The 20,492-nt window shown below is 39.4% G+C and overlaps 1 protein-coding gene across 3 annotated transcripts in view; it reads right to left on the bottom strand.

Annotated features, from left to right (window-relative positions):
- The window catches only part of LOC128698954 (vacuolar protein sorting-associated protein 37A), an 87,071-nt gene that overhangs the window by 7,389 nt on the left and 59,190 nt on the right, over window positions 1–20,492 (bottom strand). For all 3 annotated transcript variants that reach the window (XM_070096927.1, XM_070096926.1, XM_070096929.1), the window contains exon 5: window positions 16,552–16,671. In XM_070096927.1, coding sequence (XP_069953028.1) covers window positions 16,552–16,671 — 120 coding nt within the window. The remainder of the gene's footprint in view (window positions 1–16,551; window positions 16,672–20,492) is intronic.

Below are 20,492 nucleotides of genomic sequence, written 5' to 3'. Positions count from 1 at the left end.
CACACCCACTTTCCTGTAACCACAAACTTCTGCTGAACACTCTAACATTACATTTATAAACCTACCCTATACCTCTTCGACCCCATTGCCTATGCTCTCATTAGCCCATCTATCCTCCAATAGTTGTTTATATCTTACCCTAACTGCCTCCTCTTTTAGTTTATAAACCTTCACCTCTCCCCTGATGCTTCTAGAAGATTCTCCTTGTATCCCATCTACCTTTTACTCTCAGTGTAGCTACAACTAGAAAGTGATCTGATATATCTGTGGCCCCTCTATAAACATGTACAGGTCTCCCTCAACATTCGCAAGGATTAGGGGATCAAGAGCCTCACGAATGTTGAAAAACCGTGAATGTTTGGTGCCCCAATATATTGTAGGGAAATATATTACAATACTGCTTCCTTAACTTGTTGAACCATGAATAATCATAATATACATGAAAACGTCATAAACTGTACTAAATATATACATGTTATGCTTTAATAAAGTTTTTTATTTTTACTATTATCACACTGGCCGATTCCCACCAAGGCAGGGTGGCCCGAAAAAGAAAAACTTTCACCATCATTCACTCCATCACTGTCTTGCCAGAAGGGTGCTTTACACTACAGTTTTTGAACTGCAACATTAACACCCCTCCTTCAGAGTGCAGGCACTGTACTTCCCATCTCCAGGACTCAAGTCCGGCCTGCCGGTTTCCCTGAATCCCTTCATAAATGTTACTTTGCTCACACTCCAACAGCACGTCAAGTATTAAAAACCATTTGTCTCCATTCACTCCTATCAAACACGCTCACGCATGCCTGGTGGAAGTCCAAGCCCCTCGCACACAAAACCTCCTTTACCCCCTCCCTCCAACCCTTCCTAGGCCGACCCCTACCCCGCCTTCCTTCCACTACAGACTGATACACTCTTGAAGTCATTCTGTTTCGCTCCATTCTCTCTACATGTCCGAACCACCTCAACAACCCTTCCTCAGCCCTCTGGACAACCGTTTTGGTAATCCCGCACCTCCTCCTAACTTCCAAACTACGAATTCTCTGCATTATATTCACACCACACATTGCCCTCAGACACGACATCTCCACTGCCTCTAGCCTTCTCCTCGCTGCAACATTCATCACCCACGCTTCACACCCATATAAGAGCGTTGGTAAAACTATACTCTCATACATTCCCCTCTTTGCCTCCAAGGACAAAGTTCTTTGTCTCCACAGACTCCTAAGTGCACCACTCACTCTTTTTCCCTCATCAATTCTATGATTCACCTCATCTTTCATGGACCCATCCGCTGACACGTCCACTCCCAAATATCTGAATACGTTCACCTCCTCCATACTCTCTCCCTCCAATCTGATATTCAATCTTTCATCACCTAATCTTTTTGTTATCCTCATAACCTTACTCTTTCCTGTATTCACCTTTAATTTTCTTCTTTTGCACACCCTACCAAATTCATCCACCAATCTCTGCAACTTCTCTTCAGAATCTCCCAAGAGCACAGTGTCATCAGCAAAGAGCAGCTGTGACAACTCCCACTTTGTGTGTGATTCTTTATCTTTTAACTCCACGCCTCTTGCCAAGACCCTCGCATTTACTTCTCTTACAACCCCATCTATAAATATATTGAACAACCACGGTGACATCACACATCCTTGTCTAAGGCCTACTTTTACTGGGAAAAATTTTCCCTCTTTCCTACATACTCTAACTTGAGCCTCACTATCCTCGTAAAAACTCTTCACTGCTTTCAGTAACCTACCTCCTACACCATACACTTGCAACATCTGCCACATTGCCCCCCTATCCACCCTGTCATACGCCTTTTCCAAATCCATAAATGCCACAAAGACCTCTTTAGCCTTATCTAAATACTGTTCACTTATATGTTTCACTGTAAACACCTGGTCCACACACCCCCTACCTTTCCTAAAGCCTCCTTGTTCATCTGCTATCCTATTCTCCGTCTTACTCTTAATTCTTTCAATTATAACTCTACCATACACTTTACCAGGTACACTCAACAGACTTATCCCCCTATAATTTTTGCACTCTCTTTTATCCCCTTTGCCTTTATACAAAGGAACTATGCATGCTCTCTGCCAATCCCTAGGTACCTTACCCTCTTCCATACATTTATTAAATAATTGCACCAACCACTCCAAAACTATATCCCCACCTGCTTTTAACATTTCTATCTTTATCCCATCAATCCCGGCTGCCTTGCCCCCTTTCATTTTACCTACTGCCTCACGAACTTCCCCCACACTCACAACTGGCTCTTCCTCACTCCTACAAGATGATATTCCTCCTTGCCCTATACACGAAATCACAGCTTCCCTATCTTCATCAACATTTAACAATTCCTCAAAATATTCCCTCCATCTTCCCAATACCTCTAACTCTCCATTTAATAACTCTCCTCTCCTATTTTTAACTGACAAATCCATTTGTTCTCTAGGCTTTCTTAACTTGTTAATCTCACTCCAAAACTTTTTCTTATTTTCAACAAAATTTGTTGATAACATCTCACCCACTCTCTCATTTGCTCTCTTTTTACATTGCTTCACCACTCTCTTAACTTCTCTCTTTTTCTCCATATACTCTTCCCTCCTTGCATCACTTCTACTTTGTAAAAACTTCTCATATGCTAACTTTTTCTCCCTTACTACTCTCTTTACATCATCATTCCACCAATCGCTCCTCTTCCCTCCTGCACCCACTTTCCTGTAACCACAAACTTCTGCTGAACACTCTAACACTACATTTTTAAACCTACCCCATACCTCTTCGACCCCATTGCCTATGCTCTCATTAGCCCATCTATCCTCCAATAGCTGTTTATATCTTACCCTAACTGCCTCCTCTTTTAGTTTATAAACCTTCACCTCTCTCTTCCCTGATGCTTCTATTCTCCTTGTATCCCATCTACCTTTTACTCTCAGTGTAGCTACAACTAGAAAGTGATCTGATATATCTGTGGCCCCTCTATAAACATGTACATCCTGAAGTCTACTCAACAGTCTTTTATCTACCAATACATAATCCAACAAACTACTGTCATTTCGCCCTACATCATATCGTGTATACTTATTTATCCTCTTTTTCTTAAAATATGTATTACCTATAACTAAACCCCTTTCTATACAAAGTTCAATCAAAGGGCTCCCATTATCATTTACACCTGGCACCCCAAACTTACCTACCACACCCTCTCTAAAAGTTTCTCCTACTTTAGCATTCAAGTCCCCTACCACAATTACTCTCTCACTTGGTTCAAAGGCTCCTATACATTCACTTAACATCTCCCAAAATCTCTCTCTCTCCTCTGCATTCCTCTCTTCTCCAGGTGCATACACGCTTATTATGACCCACTTCTCGCATCCATAATAAAGTATGTTATTTAATAACATGTAAATAACATATATGTTATTGAATACCACAGACTCCACCACTGCCTCCACCACTGCGAGCCCCTACTACCCTCCCTCCGACCCCCGCAACTGGCAGCCAGCACTCCCACCACTGTGTGGTGAGTGTTTTGTTTGTTCATTATTTGCTATTAAACTACAGAATAAATAATGTAAACCCATTCATGACTGCATATTGGAATGGCTATTCGGACAGGTATTAGACGGTGACATCATGTGTTTACTCTTGAGCACAGCAAAGAATTGAACATTTCTGCTATTGCTAATAATAACAATAGAAATAATAATAATAATAATAATAAATGCGATATAATTGAAGAAGGAAATTGTACAAAAATACGAGGGAGTGATTGACACATCGTCAGTGTGACTTTGTTTATGCTGGAGTGAACATTAGTCTTCCTGCTCTTCCAAACATTTCACAATAATTCAGCAATTGAGGCAGTGGTATTTAATAACATATATGTTATAAATAATAATAGTACATGTTATTATTAATAACATGTATTATTATTAACATGTATGTATTTAATAACATACGTTATAAATAATAATAGTACATATTATTAATAACATGTATTATTATTAACATGTATGTTATTAAATACCATTGCCTCAATCACTGCCTCTACCACTCCAGTCACACTCAATCTACAAGCACCAAACAGTGAATTATTGTGAAATGTTTGGAAGAGCAGGGAGACTAATGTTCACTCCAGCATAAACAAAGTCACACTGACGATGTGTCAACCACTCCCTCATATTTTTGTACAATTTCCTTCTTCAATTATATCATATTTATTATTATTATTATTATTATTATTATTATTATTATTACTATTGTTATTATTAGCTGTAGCAGAAATGTTTAATTCTTTGCAGTGTTCAAGAGTAAACGCATGATGTCACTGTCTAATACCTGTCCGAATAGCCATTCCAATATGCAGTCATGAATGGGTTTACATTATTTATACTGTAGTTTAATTAATAGCAAATAATGAACAAACAAAACACTCACCACACAGTGGTGGGAGGGCTGGCTGCCAGTTGCGGGGGTAGGAGGGAGGGTAGTAGGGACTTGCAGGTGGCGGGAAACTTAAATATGATTTGGCGGTTGGGAATTCGCGAATGTGTGAAGCCCGTGAAAGTTGAAAACATGAATGTTGAGGGAGACCTGTACATCCTGAAGTCTACTCAACAGTCTTTTATCTACCAATACATAATCCAACAAACTACTGTCATTTTGCCCTACATCATATCTTGTATACTTATTTATCCTCTTTTTCTTAAAATATGTATTACCTATAACTAAACCCCTTTCTATACAAAGTTCAATCAAAAGGCTCCCATTATCATTTACACCTGGCACCCCAAACTTACCTACCATGCCCTCTCTAAAAGTTTTTACTACTTTAGCATTCAGGTCCCCTACCACAATTTTACTCTCACTTGGTTCAAAGGCTCCTATACATTCACTTAACATCTCCCAAAATCTCTCTCTCTCCTCTACATTCCTCTCTTCTCCAGGTGCATACACGCTTATTATGACCCACTTTTCGCATCCAACCTTTACTTTAATCCACATAATTCTTGAATTTACACATTCATATTCTCTTTTCTCCTTCCATAACTGATCCTTCAACATTACTGCTACCCCTTCCTTTGCTCTAACTCTCTCAGATACTCCAGATTTAATCCCATTTATTTCCCCCCACCGAAACTCCCCTACCCCCTTCAGCTTTGTTTCGCTTAGGGCCAGGACGTCCAACTTCTTTTCATTCATAACATCAGCAATCATCTGTTTCTTGTTATCCGCACTTCATCCACGCACATTCAAGCATCCCAGTTTTATAAAGTTTTTCTTCTTCTCTTTTTTAGTAAATGTCTACAGGAGAAGGGGTTACTAGCCCATTGCTCCCGGCATTTTAGTCGCCTCATACGACACGCATGGCTTACGGAGGAAAGATTCTTTTCCACTTCCCCATGGACAATAGAAGAAATAAAGAAGAACAAGAGCTATTTAGAAAAAGGAGAAAAACCTAGATGTATGTATATATATATATGCATGTGCGTGTCTGTGAAGTGTGACCAAAGTGTAAGTAGGAGTAGCAAGATATCCCTGTTATCTAGCGTGTTTATGAGACAGAAAAAGAAACCAGCAATCCTACCATCATGCAAAACAGTTACAGGTTTCTGTTTCACAGTCATCTGGCAGGACAGTAGTACTTCCCTGGGTGGTTGCTGTCTACCAACCTACTACCTAAACATGAGGTATATTAAAAAGAAAAAACTGTGGTAAACCCACAAGTCACAGAGCACACGACAATGCACTGTATAGGGAAGATATTTTCTTACCACTTAAAATAATAACAGGTAGATGAATAAGAGACATGTGCAACACTTGGACATCTTTACTGTGGAGACATTCATCAACCAGCGGCTTTATCAATCCAAGTAATAATACTGCAGATGGAAGACGTGTAGTAATAGAGGTGATCAGTCCATCAAGACTAATGGGCTAAGAGACTACCTCATGTTTTTCACCAGTTCCTGTATTATTTTTGTACTGGACTGATAAACCCATTGGCTGACAAATAGTCTCCAAAATAAAGATACCGAAGAGTTGCACATGTCTCTTATTCATCTATTTGGCAGTTTTGTAAGCTGCTTTCCTAAAGGAATAATCATGGCAATGGACCCAATTCAAAAACATGTATGATTGCCTCTCAATCATTTCCTCATTCTCCACTCAACCTGCTGCCCATCATTGGAATTACCAAGCAATACAAGCCCTCCACACATGCACAACAATGTGTCTGGTGAAAGAATAACCAAGAAAAAATACTTAACTGAAAGTATTTTGCATTTGAATGTTTGCAACAAGATCTAACAAGTGACTGACAGATAAGAGATATATGTGCATTGTAAATTCATGAAAAAAAAGAAGTCAACCCATAAGTCAAACAGCACCTTGGGAATGGGAGATGATCAGATTAGTTACAAAGGAATGGTAGCTGCAGTTCTGTGGATCAAGAACCCTTCATCTTCAAGGGTACACAATATACTAAATTTCTCTTACTTCTATCATGTACAATACCACTATATTACCTACCAAAGTTCAGTGCATGATCCATACAAGTTTAGCACTCTAATTATAATCATGAAAACTAAGCACTAAACCCACAAGGGTCATACAGAACTATAATATTTTCTTTAAGGGAAAGGAAGGGGGGGTATGCCTTATGCTGAAGGGCTTTTTGATCCAAGAAATTGAAACCTTGCCTCACATCGACTGAACCTGACTGCCGTCCATTCCCAATGTGTTGTATGACCCCCCTTACCAGTTTAGTGCTTTCAATTAAATATAATTTCCCTGAATCAAATCTAATTATCACCCAATCCCAGGCACTGTATGCCCCCTACAGGTTGAGCCCTTCCCTATGAATATAATAGTTAACCAAGGCCAAAACACTGAGCATATTACAAGCAGCACAATTGTAATATATCTATTCTGTGTTTTTTTTTTTTTTTTCAACAAGTCGGCCGTCTCCCACCGAGGCAGGGTGACCCAAAAAAGAAAGAAAATCCCCAAAAAGAAAATACTTTCATCATCATTCAACACTTTCACCACACTCGCACATAATCACTGTTTTTGCAGAGGTGCTCAGAATACAACAGTTTAGAAGCATACACATATAAAGATACACAACATATCCCTCCAAACTGCCAATATCCCAAACCCCTCCTTTAAAGTGTAGGCATTGTACTTCCCATTTCCAGGACTCAAGTCCAACTATATGAAAATAACCGGTTTCCCTGAATCCCTTCACTAAATATTACCCTGCTCACACTCCAACAGATCGTCAGGTCCCAAGTACCATTCGTCTCCATTCACTCCTATCTAACACGCTCACGCACGCTTGCTGGAAGTCCAAGCCCCTTGCCCACAAAGCCTCCTTTACCCCCTCTCTCCAACCCTTTCAAGGACAACCCCTACCCCGCCTTCCTTCCCCTATAGATTTATATGCTTTCCATGTCATTCTACTTTGATCCATTCTCTCTAAATGACCAAACCACCTCAACAACCCCTCTTCTGCCCTCTGACTAATACTTTTATTAACTCCACACCTTTTCCTAATTTCCACACTCCGAATTTTCTGCATAATATTTACACCACACATTGCCCTTAAACAGGACATCTCCACTGCCTCCAACCGTCTCCTCGCTGCTCCACTTACCACCCAAGCTTCACACCCATATAAGAGTGTTGGTACTACTATACTTTCATACATTCCCTTCATTGCCTCCATAGATAACGTTTTTTGTTCTACATATACCTCAACACACCACTCACCTTTTTTCCCTCATCAATTCTATGATTAACCTCATCCTTCATAAATCCATCCGCCGACACGTCAACTCCCAAGTATCTGAAAACATTCACTTCTTCCATACTCCTCCTCCCCAATTTGATATCCAATTTTTCTTTATCTAAATCATTTGACACCCTCATCACCTTACTCTTTTCTATGTTCACTTTCAACTTTCTACCTTTACACACATTCCCAAACTCATCCACTAACCTTTGTAATTTTTCTTTAGAATCTCCCATAAGCACAGTATCATCAGCAAAAAGTAACTGTGTCAATTCCCATTTTGAATTTGATTCCCCAAAATTTAATCCCACCCCTCTCCCGAACACCCTAGCATTTACTTCCTTTACAACCCCATCTATTCTGTGTATGGTAGGTATATATACTTTGCTTGTGAGTGTGTGTGTATTAACCCTTTGTCGCAGGTCCCTTTCTGAAACTGTCATTCTATGTCGCAAAATATTCGAAAAAAAAAAATTCTTTCCAAAATGTTACGATTATTTTACTGAGTGTTTTAAGCCTAAAAAAAATGTTTGCCATCAGTACTTACCGAGATACAGAGGTGCAAAGTTGGCAGAAAATGAGCGTGTATGGCAACAGCGGCGAATGCTGCCCACCCGGTATTCTTTTATTTACTCCAATTCGAAGGTTTCTTGTATTTTCCAATGTTTTCTTTTCTAAGTAACTTATGTGGCCTGTGAGACCAAAGTAAGATGCATTGTTCAAATATACACTCATTGTTTACAACACAATAACTGAACAAACATTATCACTATTAGTGTATACAACTTTTTTACACAAACAATACAAAACATTGTTTATTACTAGTGTTCCATAATATATATACATATGTACAGTCACTGAACACTTTCCTAGAACTGCTGCAGCTTGTGGAACTCTTTGAAACATGGGTATATGCAGAGTGGCACTTCACACTCCTCACACATAAAACGAGTGTCTCTGCGTGTTTATGGGCGTTTTGTGGTATGTCCACACACAAAACACCTCTTCTGAGTATTTTTCTTGAAGGCAGTAGGAGGCAGTTGTATGGGGTAGTGATCACCAGGCCTCAAACGAGATGGCGTGTGTTGGTAATTTCGTGGGCGCTGGTCTATTGCAGGTGTTACTCCTTGGTACTTGGCAATTATTTATCTGATGACTGACAAACAAAATTCACCACATTCTGGTTTGTTGTTGGTCCTTAACTTGTATATGTTATAAGCATTTAGCATGGAAATATCAACAAGATGGAAAAAAAGTTTTATATACCACTTATAACTTTTGCATACACAATCAGCAAGTCACATTTGTCCACTAAGCACATATTGGGGTTGTAGTCCATGACAGCTGCAGGTTTTAGAATGGGTTCATTGGTCTCTCTACTGTGCCTGCCAGTATGTGCCATTTCGTTTTGGTAAACTGATGTCAACAATGTGACATCACGTTTGTCTTGCCACCGAAATGCCATGATGTCACTGGCAGCAAAGGCTTGCACCTCACCTCTGCGAGTGCCAGCATTGAACCTTGGCATATGTTTACGATTACCACACACTGTGCCCCACATGTCTGTCAGGTTCACTCACAAGAAATCACTGAGTATGGGGCTTGTGTACCAGTTACAGGTCCGCCACCACAAATCCGGCAATCAGTTATTCGATTCCTTCAGTTATTCGGCACTAATTTTGGCTAGCATAATTTCAAATTTCCAGGGTCGCCACACCAACCTGCTGGTACTGTTTGGTGGTGCTACTTGCTGCATAAGTCATTCCAATTTCTTTTTCTCCATTTATTGTTTTAACCTGCTTACTTTTAGCCCTAGCCATGGTTCCAATGAATAAAAGAAATGCTTCTCATTATGTAAAGCACCTACACAGTACATTATCCATTAAAGATAAGGTGGCTTTGAAGCCACTGTCAGTTGTCATGAGCTCAGTCTCGTGAAGCAGGAGAATATGCTTTATTATTCCGCTAATATCAACACTACAGTTTATTTGCCTATCACAATTGATCTAATATGACATAATAAACAATATAAATAACATAAAACATGTTAAATACTCCAGAATGAATAATATTTGGCATAACACCGAGCAGTTCGACAGAGGTATGAAGAGGATATGGTAAACAAATACCATTCTCCTATCCTTGTCTTGGTGGCTTATATTAGAGAAAACGGAGTATAGCACAGGGCTAACTATGATATACACTCGTACTCCACCATAAACATCAAACAAAAAAGTTATTTTCTCTCTATAGATTATCACACATAGCAGCATATGTGTAGAGAACCTAGGATAACCCCAAAAATGTCAACGTGGCTTATTTTTAGTACCTGGCTTGGATTAGCCATATATGATTTTTGGTAAATATTCGATTCCCAGCCAGGGTAGAAACATTAGGCGTGCTTCTTTACACCTGTTGTCTGTGTTTACCCATCAGTAAATGGGCACCTGGGTGTTATCTTGGGACACTGACCTAATTTTCTTGAAATACTCAGCAAAACAAGTGCCTTTCTATACAGTAGTATGTCACTCGTACTGTAGATAGTCTTAACCCTTTGACTGTCGCAACCCCCAATCCTGAGGTGTCTCCTGGTGTCGCAAAATTAAAAAAAAAAAAATTATTTTTTCTTATGAAATGATAAACAATCTTTTCCCGATTGCAATGACACCAAAAAAACGAAATTTGATGGAAAACTGACGGAATTATGCTCTCGCGAAGTTAGCGATCTCGGCGCTGTTTACAAATCGGTGATTTCGCCCACGTTGAGCCCTATTTTCGGCTAATTCCATTGTTCCAGTCGCCCAAACTCATAGCTATTTCTTTAGAACTCCATTTTTTCTATCGATTGAGCACAAAAAACTGCCCATTTACTGATTTTAACTACCTAATAATGTGGTCAGAAATTTGCAATTTGGCCAATTTCACAAAAACTAAAAAATATGACAATTTCAAAATAAGGTCCAGAATGAACAATGCAGACATTCCTGGCTCTAAAATAACATTTTCTTTGCTCATCAGTCATGTCTCCAGGCCCCTCTGATATTACTCTTGCTTTCTATTTTGAATTTTTATTCAAACAAAAAATAGAAGACTTACTATTATGCAGACTACTGCAATACTGTAATAATTGTATAAATAACATCAACCCATTCATGACTGCATATTAGAATGGCTAGTTGGACATTTATTGGACAATGGCATCATTTGTTTGCTTTTGAACATTGGCAAAAATCAAACATTTCCCCTACTTTGAGCTCCATTTCTAGGTTCTTTTTATAGTAAAATCAATCAAACTCACCTCTATTTCTATAATATGTTTTCCATTCTATCAAATGAGACCAAGAAAACGAGAATACAACCATAAATACTATACGAAAATAGACCACAAAGTCGGCATTTTAATTAAAAAAAAACGGTCAGTTTTTTTTTCTCATTATGCACTGCGTGCTCCAGAATTTTTTTTATATGGTGCATACTGACCACACAGACCCATTCTCTCACATGTGGGCCTACCAGCTTTCTCCTGCTTGATTTGAAGCCGCTAGAATTTATGAGTATATATACGTCAAACACGGTACCTCAAAGGGTTAATGACCCTCGTGTAGTAGATAGTCTTTTTAGTATGATAATGTGTTATCTTCATTATAGAATAATAAGAAAATATTATAACATTTTTTTTTTATTAACACACTGGCCGATTCCCACCAAGGCAGGGTGGCTCGAAAAAGAAAAACTTTCACCATCATTCACTCCATCACTGTCTTGCCAGAAGGGTGCTTTACACCCTTGCAACATTAACACCCCTCCTTCAGAGAGCAGGCACTGTACTTCCCATCTCCAGGACTCAAGTCCGGCCTGCCAGTTTCCCTGAATCCCTTCATAAATGTTACTTTGCTCACACTCCAACAGCACGTCATGTATTAAAAACCATTTGTCTCCATTCACTCCTATCAAACACGCTCATGCATGCCCGCTGGAAGTCCAAGCCCCTCGCACACAAAACCTCCTTTACCCCCTCCCTCCAACCTTTTCTAGGCTGACCCCTACCCCGCCTTCCTTCCACTACAGACTGATACACTCTTGAAGTCATTCTGTTTCGCTCCATTCTCTCTACATGTCCGAACCACCTCAACAACCCTTCCTCAGCCCTCTGGACAACAGTTTTGGTAATCCCGCACCTCCTCCTAACTTCTAAACTACAAATTCTCTGCATTATATTCACACATTTATATTATAATAATAAGGTAAAAGGACCCCAATGGAAATCAGTCACTGTGTCTGACTTTTTTGGGTTATCCTAGGTTCTCTACACATATGCTGCTATGTATGATAATTCTATGTAACTGTATTTGTGTATACCTGAATAAACTTACTTACTTACTGATGTCAGCTAGGCCTGTATACCTTGTACATGTACGTGTAGTAAATAAAGATATTATTATTATTATTATTATTATATTATTATTATTTTCTCAGTTGTTTGTTGGGTTATCTTATTCAAACTTGGGCAATGTACACCAAAAATGAAAGAAATCAGACCATAAATAGCGGAGTTCACTTCTCAGCCATTAGCAGCCGCTTAGCGGTATATTTTTGTATGGTTGTTATGGTTATATTCTCATTTTTTCGGTCTCATCTGATAGAATGAAAGATATATTACAGAAATAGATACGATTTTGATTGCTTTCATGACGAAAAGTACCATGAAATTGCGCTCACAGTAGCAAAAATGTTCTATTCTTTAGCGAAGCTCAAGAGTAAACAAATGACGTCACCGTTCAATACCTGTCCGCCTGCCAGTCCAAATTCCAATATGGAGTCAAGAATGGATTGACATTATTTATACAATTATTACAATAATGCAGTAGTCTGCATAACAGTAAATCTTTTTTTTTTTTTTTTTTTGTGAATAAAAATTCCAAATGGTAAGCAAGAGTAATATAAGAGGGGCCTGTAGCTGTGACTAATGAACAGAGAAAATGTTATTTTAGTGCCAGGAATGTCTACATTGTTTATTCTGGACACTATTTTGAAATTGGCATCTGTTGAAATTTGTGTGAAATCGGCCAAATTGCCAATTTCTGACCACTTTATTGGGTAGTTGAAATAAGTGAATGGGCGATTTCTTGTACTCAGTTGACAGACTAGAAGTAAATAAGTTTATTCAGTTATACACAAAAACAGTTACATTGATTATCATACATAGCAGCATATGTATAGAGAACCTGGGATAACCCAGAAAAGTCAGACAAAGTGACTTATTTCCAGTACCTGGCTTGGGCTTGCCATATATAATTTTTGGTAAATATTTTTTTTTTCTCGGTTGTTTGTTGGGCTATCTCATTGAAACTTGGGCAATGTATGATGGAAAGATGTTTCTTAATGTACAACAAAAATAAAAATGACGGACGATAAATAAGGGAGTTCACTTCTCAGCCATTAGCCGCCTCTTTGCAGTATATTTTCATATGGTTTTTATGGTTGTATTCTCATTTTTTGGACTCATTTGAAATAATGGAAGATATATTACAGAAATAGACATGATTTTGATTGCTTTCATGACGAAAAGTAGCTTGAAATTGAGCTCAAAGTAGCGGAAATGTTCAATTTTTGCCGATGTTCAATGAACTGTGTAAGTCAATTTGGTTAATTTAAGTGTACTCTAACTTAACCACTCTGTAATTCGGCAAACTCAGTAATCCGGCACACTACAGGTCCCAATGATGCCGGATTTGTGATGGAGGACCTGTATCAGTAAATAACATATCTCCCTTACCACGATATGGTGCCATCATTGTTCGAACCACATCACCAGAGATACCCAATACCTTCCTGGTATCTCTCAATGTATTACTGCCTGTGTACACAATGATATCCAAAACAAGACCACTTTTGCAATCACACAGTACAAATAACTTTATACCAAAGTGTTTCCTATTGCTTGGTATGTATTGTCTGAATGAGAGTCTTCCTTTGAATAAAATCAAAGACTCGTCAATAACAAGCTTCCTGAAGGGATAAAAATACATACAACACTTTTGTTTCAGGTACATAAACACATTTCTGATCTTATATAACCTGTCGCTTCTGTCAGGCCTTGTTTTGTCTGAAAAGTGTAATATACGTAACAGTATTAAGAAACGATTCACACCGATGATGTCACTAAAACCTGGGGTTGAAAACAGGCGTTCTGTTGCCTAGTATGTGGTGACAGTGTGCTTATACACATGTGGCATAAGCATTATTGTGGCAAAAAACAGGTACATCTCTGCCACAGTTGTGTCCTTCCACTGGTGTAGTTGTGATCTTGGTGAGAGAATTGTATTTGCCATGGTGTACTCACAGTATGTGTTGGCTTCCCTGACAATAATGTCCATCAGGGGTTTATCGAAGAATAACTGAAAGCATTCCAGTTCAGTAGCATTGTTCCCAAGTGTACACGATGGCTGTATTCCACTTTGCGTTTCATCAAAGTCATGGGGACTGGGAACAAACTCGTCACCTTGCTGCTAATCCCAAATATGGTCTGCTGGCGGGTTCTGGATATTGAAACGTGGTTGTGCAGGTTGTGGGAGTGTGGGGTTGGATGAGGCTGGTTGTGCAGAGTCAGCAACGTGGGTAGTAGCGTGGCCCGCTGCCAGTGCCACATGACTCATGCCACCATCACTATCACCACCACCACCTGCTGCCTCACTCACATCATTCATACCCATCATAACAATATCGTCATCTTCACTATTAGGTCGTGGTGTAGGGCCACGGGATGTGCTCCGAGATTTACTCCTTCCCCTTGGAACAGCATATGAAACACTACCAGACAGCATGCTACGTCGTATATACTGTCGCTTTACTGGGGAATATTCACCCTCACTGTCACAACTAGAACTGCTTTCAATAACTCTGAAATAACTATCACTATCACTTTCACTGTTCACATCTGAGTCTTGTACACGGGCAAATAGTTTCCTCTTTCGTCCTGGTAAAGGTGAACGTGAACGTGAATGTGACTGAGCCGGCACAGCACCAGAGGTGGAAGGTCGTGGGTCATCTGGGTTTTCATCACTAATTACGTTATCCTGGGAACTTTTTTCAGTCTCGCCCGCTTGAAAACCATGGAATTCACTTTCATTGACACTTTCATCGCTGTTAGAGCTATCACTTGGCAACAAAAGACCTCCAATCCGCCAAGGAGTGAAGTACTTCTTACTGCGAGGCATGGTGAAAATGGACTACCAAGATGGCGTTAACCAAAATGCACCACTGAGCCTCAGATTTTTTTCACAGGGTGCACACCCACCACTCAGACCCATTCTCTCTCATGTAAGCCTACCAGCTTTCTCCCGCTCGATTTGAAGCCGCTAGAATTTACATGTATAAATACCTCAGAAACGGTGGCGCGTAAGACGTATATATACGACGTAAACAGTCAAAGGGTTAAAAGATCTTATTCCTGTAACGGAGTACAGTACTAGAAACTCACCAGATTGCTCAGATAATCAGAAACTTCAGTTTGGTCCTTGGAAAATGCTAAAACCCTAGCAGAAAAATAAAGCTGCAAAAAAAAAAAAAAAAAAAAAAAAAATATTCAACTGCAGATTACACATACATGTAAAGGTAAATTTATGAAGTGTTTCAGGGAAAACCAGTTAACCGGGCTTGAGTCCTGGAGATGGGAAAGGGCTTTACCTACACTCCGAAGGATGAGTAATGATGTTGCATTCAGAAGGTAATCTCAATGTTATGTATACATTGAGTGAACCTAACACTGACCATATGAGTGATACATTAGAGTAACCTACATTCAAAATTAAAGAATACTAAAATTTTCAAACAACTTTAGACCCTGGTCAGCATTCTCTCTAGCAGACCAGAAACAGCATTATTTTTGTACTTCTGAATGTTGGTCACTTATACATGTATTTTAACTCAATGGCAGTCTCCCACAGATTACCCCTCCAACTGCGAAGTCCCCACCCCACCTTCAAAGTGCAGGCACTGCCTTTCCCACCTCCAGGACTTGAGTCTGGCTAACCAACCTCCCTGAATCCCTTCATAGAAGTTACCATGCTCACACTCCAACAGCATGTCCATTAAAAAACCACTTAAGTCTCCATTCACACCTAACATACTCGTGCAAGCCAGTTGAATGCTCTAACCTCTCAAACTCAAAGCTTCAATATACTCCCTTCCCTCCTATCATTCTTGGGACCTCTCCCCTTCCTACCTTCAACCCTACATTTCTACACCATCTTGATCAAACTATTCCTGTCCATCCTCTCTACATAACCATACCACCTCAACAATTTTCCCCGAGACCCATGAATTATACCTTTGGCCACCCCACCTTGTAATTTCTTTAATCCATTTTTTATATACAGCCTCTCCTCACTTAGCGACGTACTCGTTTACTGATGCCTCGGACTTATGACAGGCTCTCTGACCAGTATTCATACCTAAATAATGTATATTAGAGCTGATTTCCTCTACTCTGTTTATGTCAATATACAGAACACTACTTAATAAACATTTAAAAATATACCAGAAATGTTATAAATGGTGCAAAGGTGACATTAAAACAATATCAAAGATGGCTGACATAAACTCTCTACCATTATAGTATGCTCCTCACTTAGCGACAAATTCATTTAATGATGTAGTCTTAGTAACGGAACTCCGTTGCTAAGTGAGGAGAGGCTGTATATACTGAATAACAGATAATTGAAGCACTGTAGTGTACTTACTATTCTCTTTTCCAAATAGCTACCCAAAAATGATTCAACATCAATGTGTTTTTGTAAGAAGTCTTCTGCTATTTTTTCACTTTCTTCCTCAGACTGTATTGATGATATTAGTAGACTCTCCTGAGTGAAGAAAAAGGTTTATGGTTATTGCAATCACATTAAAAAATTGATGCAGAGTAGAATAACAAGTCACAATGTCACGGCTGGAACAATTCACCAAAAACCCGCACTTAGGGCAGTAACCCTATGATGACATTTCGGTCCAAGCTGGATTACCGTCAACTCACAACAATGGTTCTTCTCCTTAGTGTGGATATTTGGTGAAATGATGTGGAGTACTGTATAAGTACATACAAGAATACATTGTTTTAGCACAAATGACACTGGTTGCAAAGAAGGGAAGATATGACAGTATAGTGGTACCAACACTCTTATATGGGTGTGAAGCTTGGGTTGTAAATGCTGCAGCGAGGAAGCGGTTGGAGGCAGTGGAGATGTCTTGTCTAAGGTCAATGTGTGGTGTAAATATTATGCAGAGAATTTAAATTGTAGAAATTAGGAGGAGGTGTGGAGTTACTAAAAGTATTAGTCAGAGGGCTGAATAGGGGTTGTTGAGGTGGTTTGGTCATTTAGAGAATGGATCAAAGTAGAATGACTTGGAGAGCGTATAAATCTGTATGGGAAGGGAGGAGGGGTAGAGGTCGTCCTTGAAAAGATTGGAGGAGAGTGTGTGAGCGTGTTAGATAGAAGTGAATGGAGACGAATGGTTTTTGGGACCTGACGAGCTGCTGGAGTGTGAGCAGGGTAATATTTAGTGAAAGGATTTAGGAAAACCGGTTAGGCAGACTTGAGTCCTGGAAATGGGAAGTACAATGCCTGTACTTTAAAGGAGGGGTTTGGGATATTGACAGTTTGGAGGGACTTCTAAACTGTCGTATCTGAGCGCCTCTGTAAAGACAGTGATTATGTGTGAGTGAGGTGAAAGTGTTGAATGATGATGAAAGTATTTTCTTTTTGGGGATTTTCTTTCTTTTTGGGTCACCCTGCCTCGGTGGGAGATGGCAGATTTGTTGAAAAAAAAAAAAAAAATTGGTTGCTGTATTGAATAATGCTGCATTGAGTAACACTGAATAGCAATGTAATGAATAACCCTGGTTGCTGTATTGGCTACAGTATTCAAACATACAATTTTATTATTAGTTGTACAGTGGACCCCCGGTTAACGATATTTTTTCACTCCAGAAGTATATTCAGGTGCCAGTACTGACCGAATTTGTTCCCATAAGAAATATTGTGAAGTAGATTAGTCCATTTCAGACCCCCAAACATACACATACAAACGCACTTACATAAATACACTTACATAATTGGTCGCATTCGGAGGTAATCGTTATGCGGGGGTCCACTGTACTCCCAGTTCAATCTGTCCAAAATGCTGAATGTAATTACGGGCTTTTCCATATTTACCTTCCCAAAAAATACTGTAATTACAGCCTCTCCTCACTTAGTGACATACTTTTTTACCGATGGCTTGGACTTACTACGGGCTCTCTGACCAGAATGCATACCTAAGTGCTGATTTTCTTTATTCTGTTTATTACAATATATTGTACACTACTGTATAAACATTTAAAAATATACCAGAAATGTTATAAATGATGCAAAGGTGACATTAAAACAATATCAAAGACAGTTGGCACAAACCCATTACCATTATAGTATGCTCCTCACTTTGCGATGAATTTGTTTACCAGTGTGGTCTTAGAAACGAAACTCCATCATTAAAAATATGGCCTCATTCAGTAGGTCCAAGCTGGCGCAAAGGGAAGATTACCCACTGCACAGTCACCCGGTGTTTTGTAGGTCACTCTCAAGCCTATCACATGTGTGTCAGGTGATGTTTTTAAAGCAAAGTAAATTATAGTTGCTTTTTTAATTGCCTGTTGCTAAATTTGTATTTAAATTGCCTGTTCCTATATTATACTGTATTTGCATTCATGTGAACTATTTATGTACTGTACTGTATTTTTTTTTTTTCAACAAGTCGGCCGTCTCCCACCGAGGCAGGGTGACCCAAAAAAGAAAGAAAATCCCCCAAAAGAAAATACTTTCATCATCATTCAGCACTTTCACCTCACTCATACATAATCACTGTCTTTGCAGAGGCACTCATATATGACAGTTTAGAAGTCCCTCCAAACTGTCAATATCCCAGACCCCTCCTTTAAAGTGCAGGCATTTTACTTCCCATTTCTAGGACTCAAGTCCGGCTAAATCTATAATAACTGGTTTCCCTGAATCCCTTCACTAAATATTACCCTGTTCACACTCCAACAGCTCGTATATTAAATGGTTTTCTTCTTTTTCTTTATAGTAAGCTATACGGGAAAAGGGTTTACTAGCCTATTGTTCTCAACATTTTAGTTGACTTCTACAACATGCATGGCTTACGGAGGAAAGATTCTTATTGCATTTCCCCATGGATATGAAATGAAAAGCACTAAGAACAAGAACTATTAAGATATGATCAAAGAAAACTCATATGTGTGTGCATACATAAATGTGTACATGTATGTGTAGTGTGACCTAAGTGTAAGTAGAAGTAGCAAGACGTACCTGAAATCTTGCATGCTTCTTCTTTCAACACACCAGCCATATCCCACCAAGGCGGGGTGGCCCAAAAGGAAAAACAAAAGTTTCTCCTTTTACATTTAGTAATATATACAGGAGAAGGGGTTACTAGCCCCTTGCTCCCAGCATTTTAGTTGCCTCTTACAACACACATGGCTTACTGAGGAAGAATTCTGTTCCACTTCCCCATGGAGGTAAGAGGAAATAAACAAGAATAAGAACTAAAAAGAAAATACAGTGGACCCCCGGTTAACGATTTTAATCCGTGCAAGAGGGCTCATCGTTATGCGAAATAATCGTTATGCGAATGAATTTTCCCCATAAGAAATAATGGAAATCAAATTAATCCGTGCAAGACGCCCAAAAGTATGAAAAAAATTTTTTTTTACCACATGAAATGTTAATTTTAATACACACAAACTGAAAAAGGCATGCACAATTAAATGACACTTACTTTTATTGAAGATCTAGTGATGATTGATGGGATGGGAGGAGGGGAGAGCATTATCTTCTTACTGTTTAGAAGGGGAATCCCCTTCCATTACGACTTGAGGTAGCAAGTCCTTTTCCGGGGTTACTTCCCTTCTTCTTTTAATGCCACTAGGACCAGCTTGAGAGTCACTGGACCTCTGTCGCACAACAAATCTGTCCATAGAGCTCTGTACCTCCCGTTCCTTTACGATTTGTCTAAAATGGGCCACAACATTGTCATTGAAATAGTCACCAGCACGGCTTGCAACAGCTGTGTCAGGGTGATTTTCATCTATAAAGGTTTGCAGTTCAACCCACTGTGCACACATTTCCTTAATCTTTGAAGTAGGCACAATGGATTCCACAACTGGCATAGGCTTCTCAGGGTTAGCCCCAAACCCTTCAAAATCTTTCTTAATTTCCATACTAATTCTCACCCTTTTTACCACAGGGTTGGCACTAGAAGCTTTCTTGGGGCCCATGGTCACTTATTTTCCAGAAACAGCACCGAAAATACTGTAATAATACGAAATATTCCGAGTGTATGCTTGGATGTTACCGCGGAGGCTGGCTGGTAAACAATGGGACGGAGCGGCACATGTGAGGCTGGCTGAGGGCACATTGGACGCGTCTCGGACGAAAATCGGTATGCGGGTTTTTAATCGGTATGCGGGGCAAAAATTTTGCGATAAAAGTAATCGTTATGCGGAAAAATCGCTATGCGATGCCATCGTTATGCGGGGGTCCACTGTAGAAGAAAACCCAGAGGGGTGTGTATATATATGCTTGTACATGTATGTGTATGTATATGTATGCACCTGGAGAAGAGAGAAGTGTAG

Source organism: Cherax quadricarinatus, chromosome 55 (genome assembly GCF_038502225.1).
Source record: "Cherax quadricarinatus isolate ZL_2023a chromosome 55, ASM3850222v1, whole genome shotgun sequence".
NCBI lineage: Eukaryota > Metazoa > Arthropoda > Malacostraca > Decapoda > Parastacidae > Cherax > Cherax quadricarinatus.
Note: the sequence above shows the minus strand (reverse complement) of the source record. Positions and strands in the feature narration are given on the sequence as shown.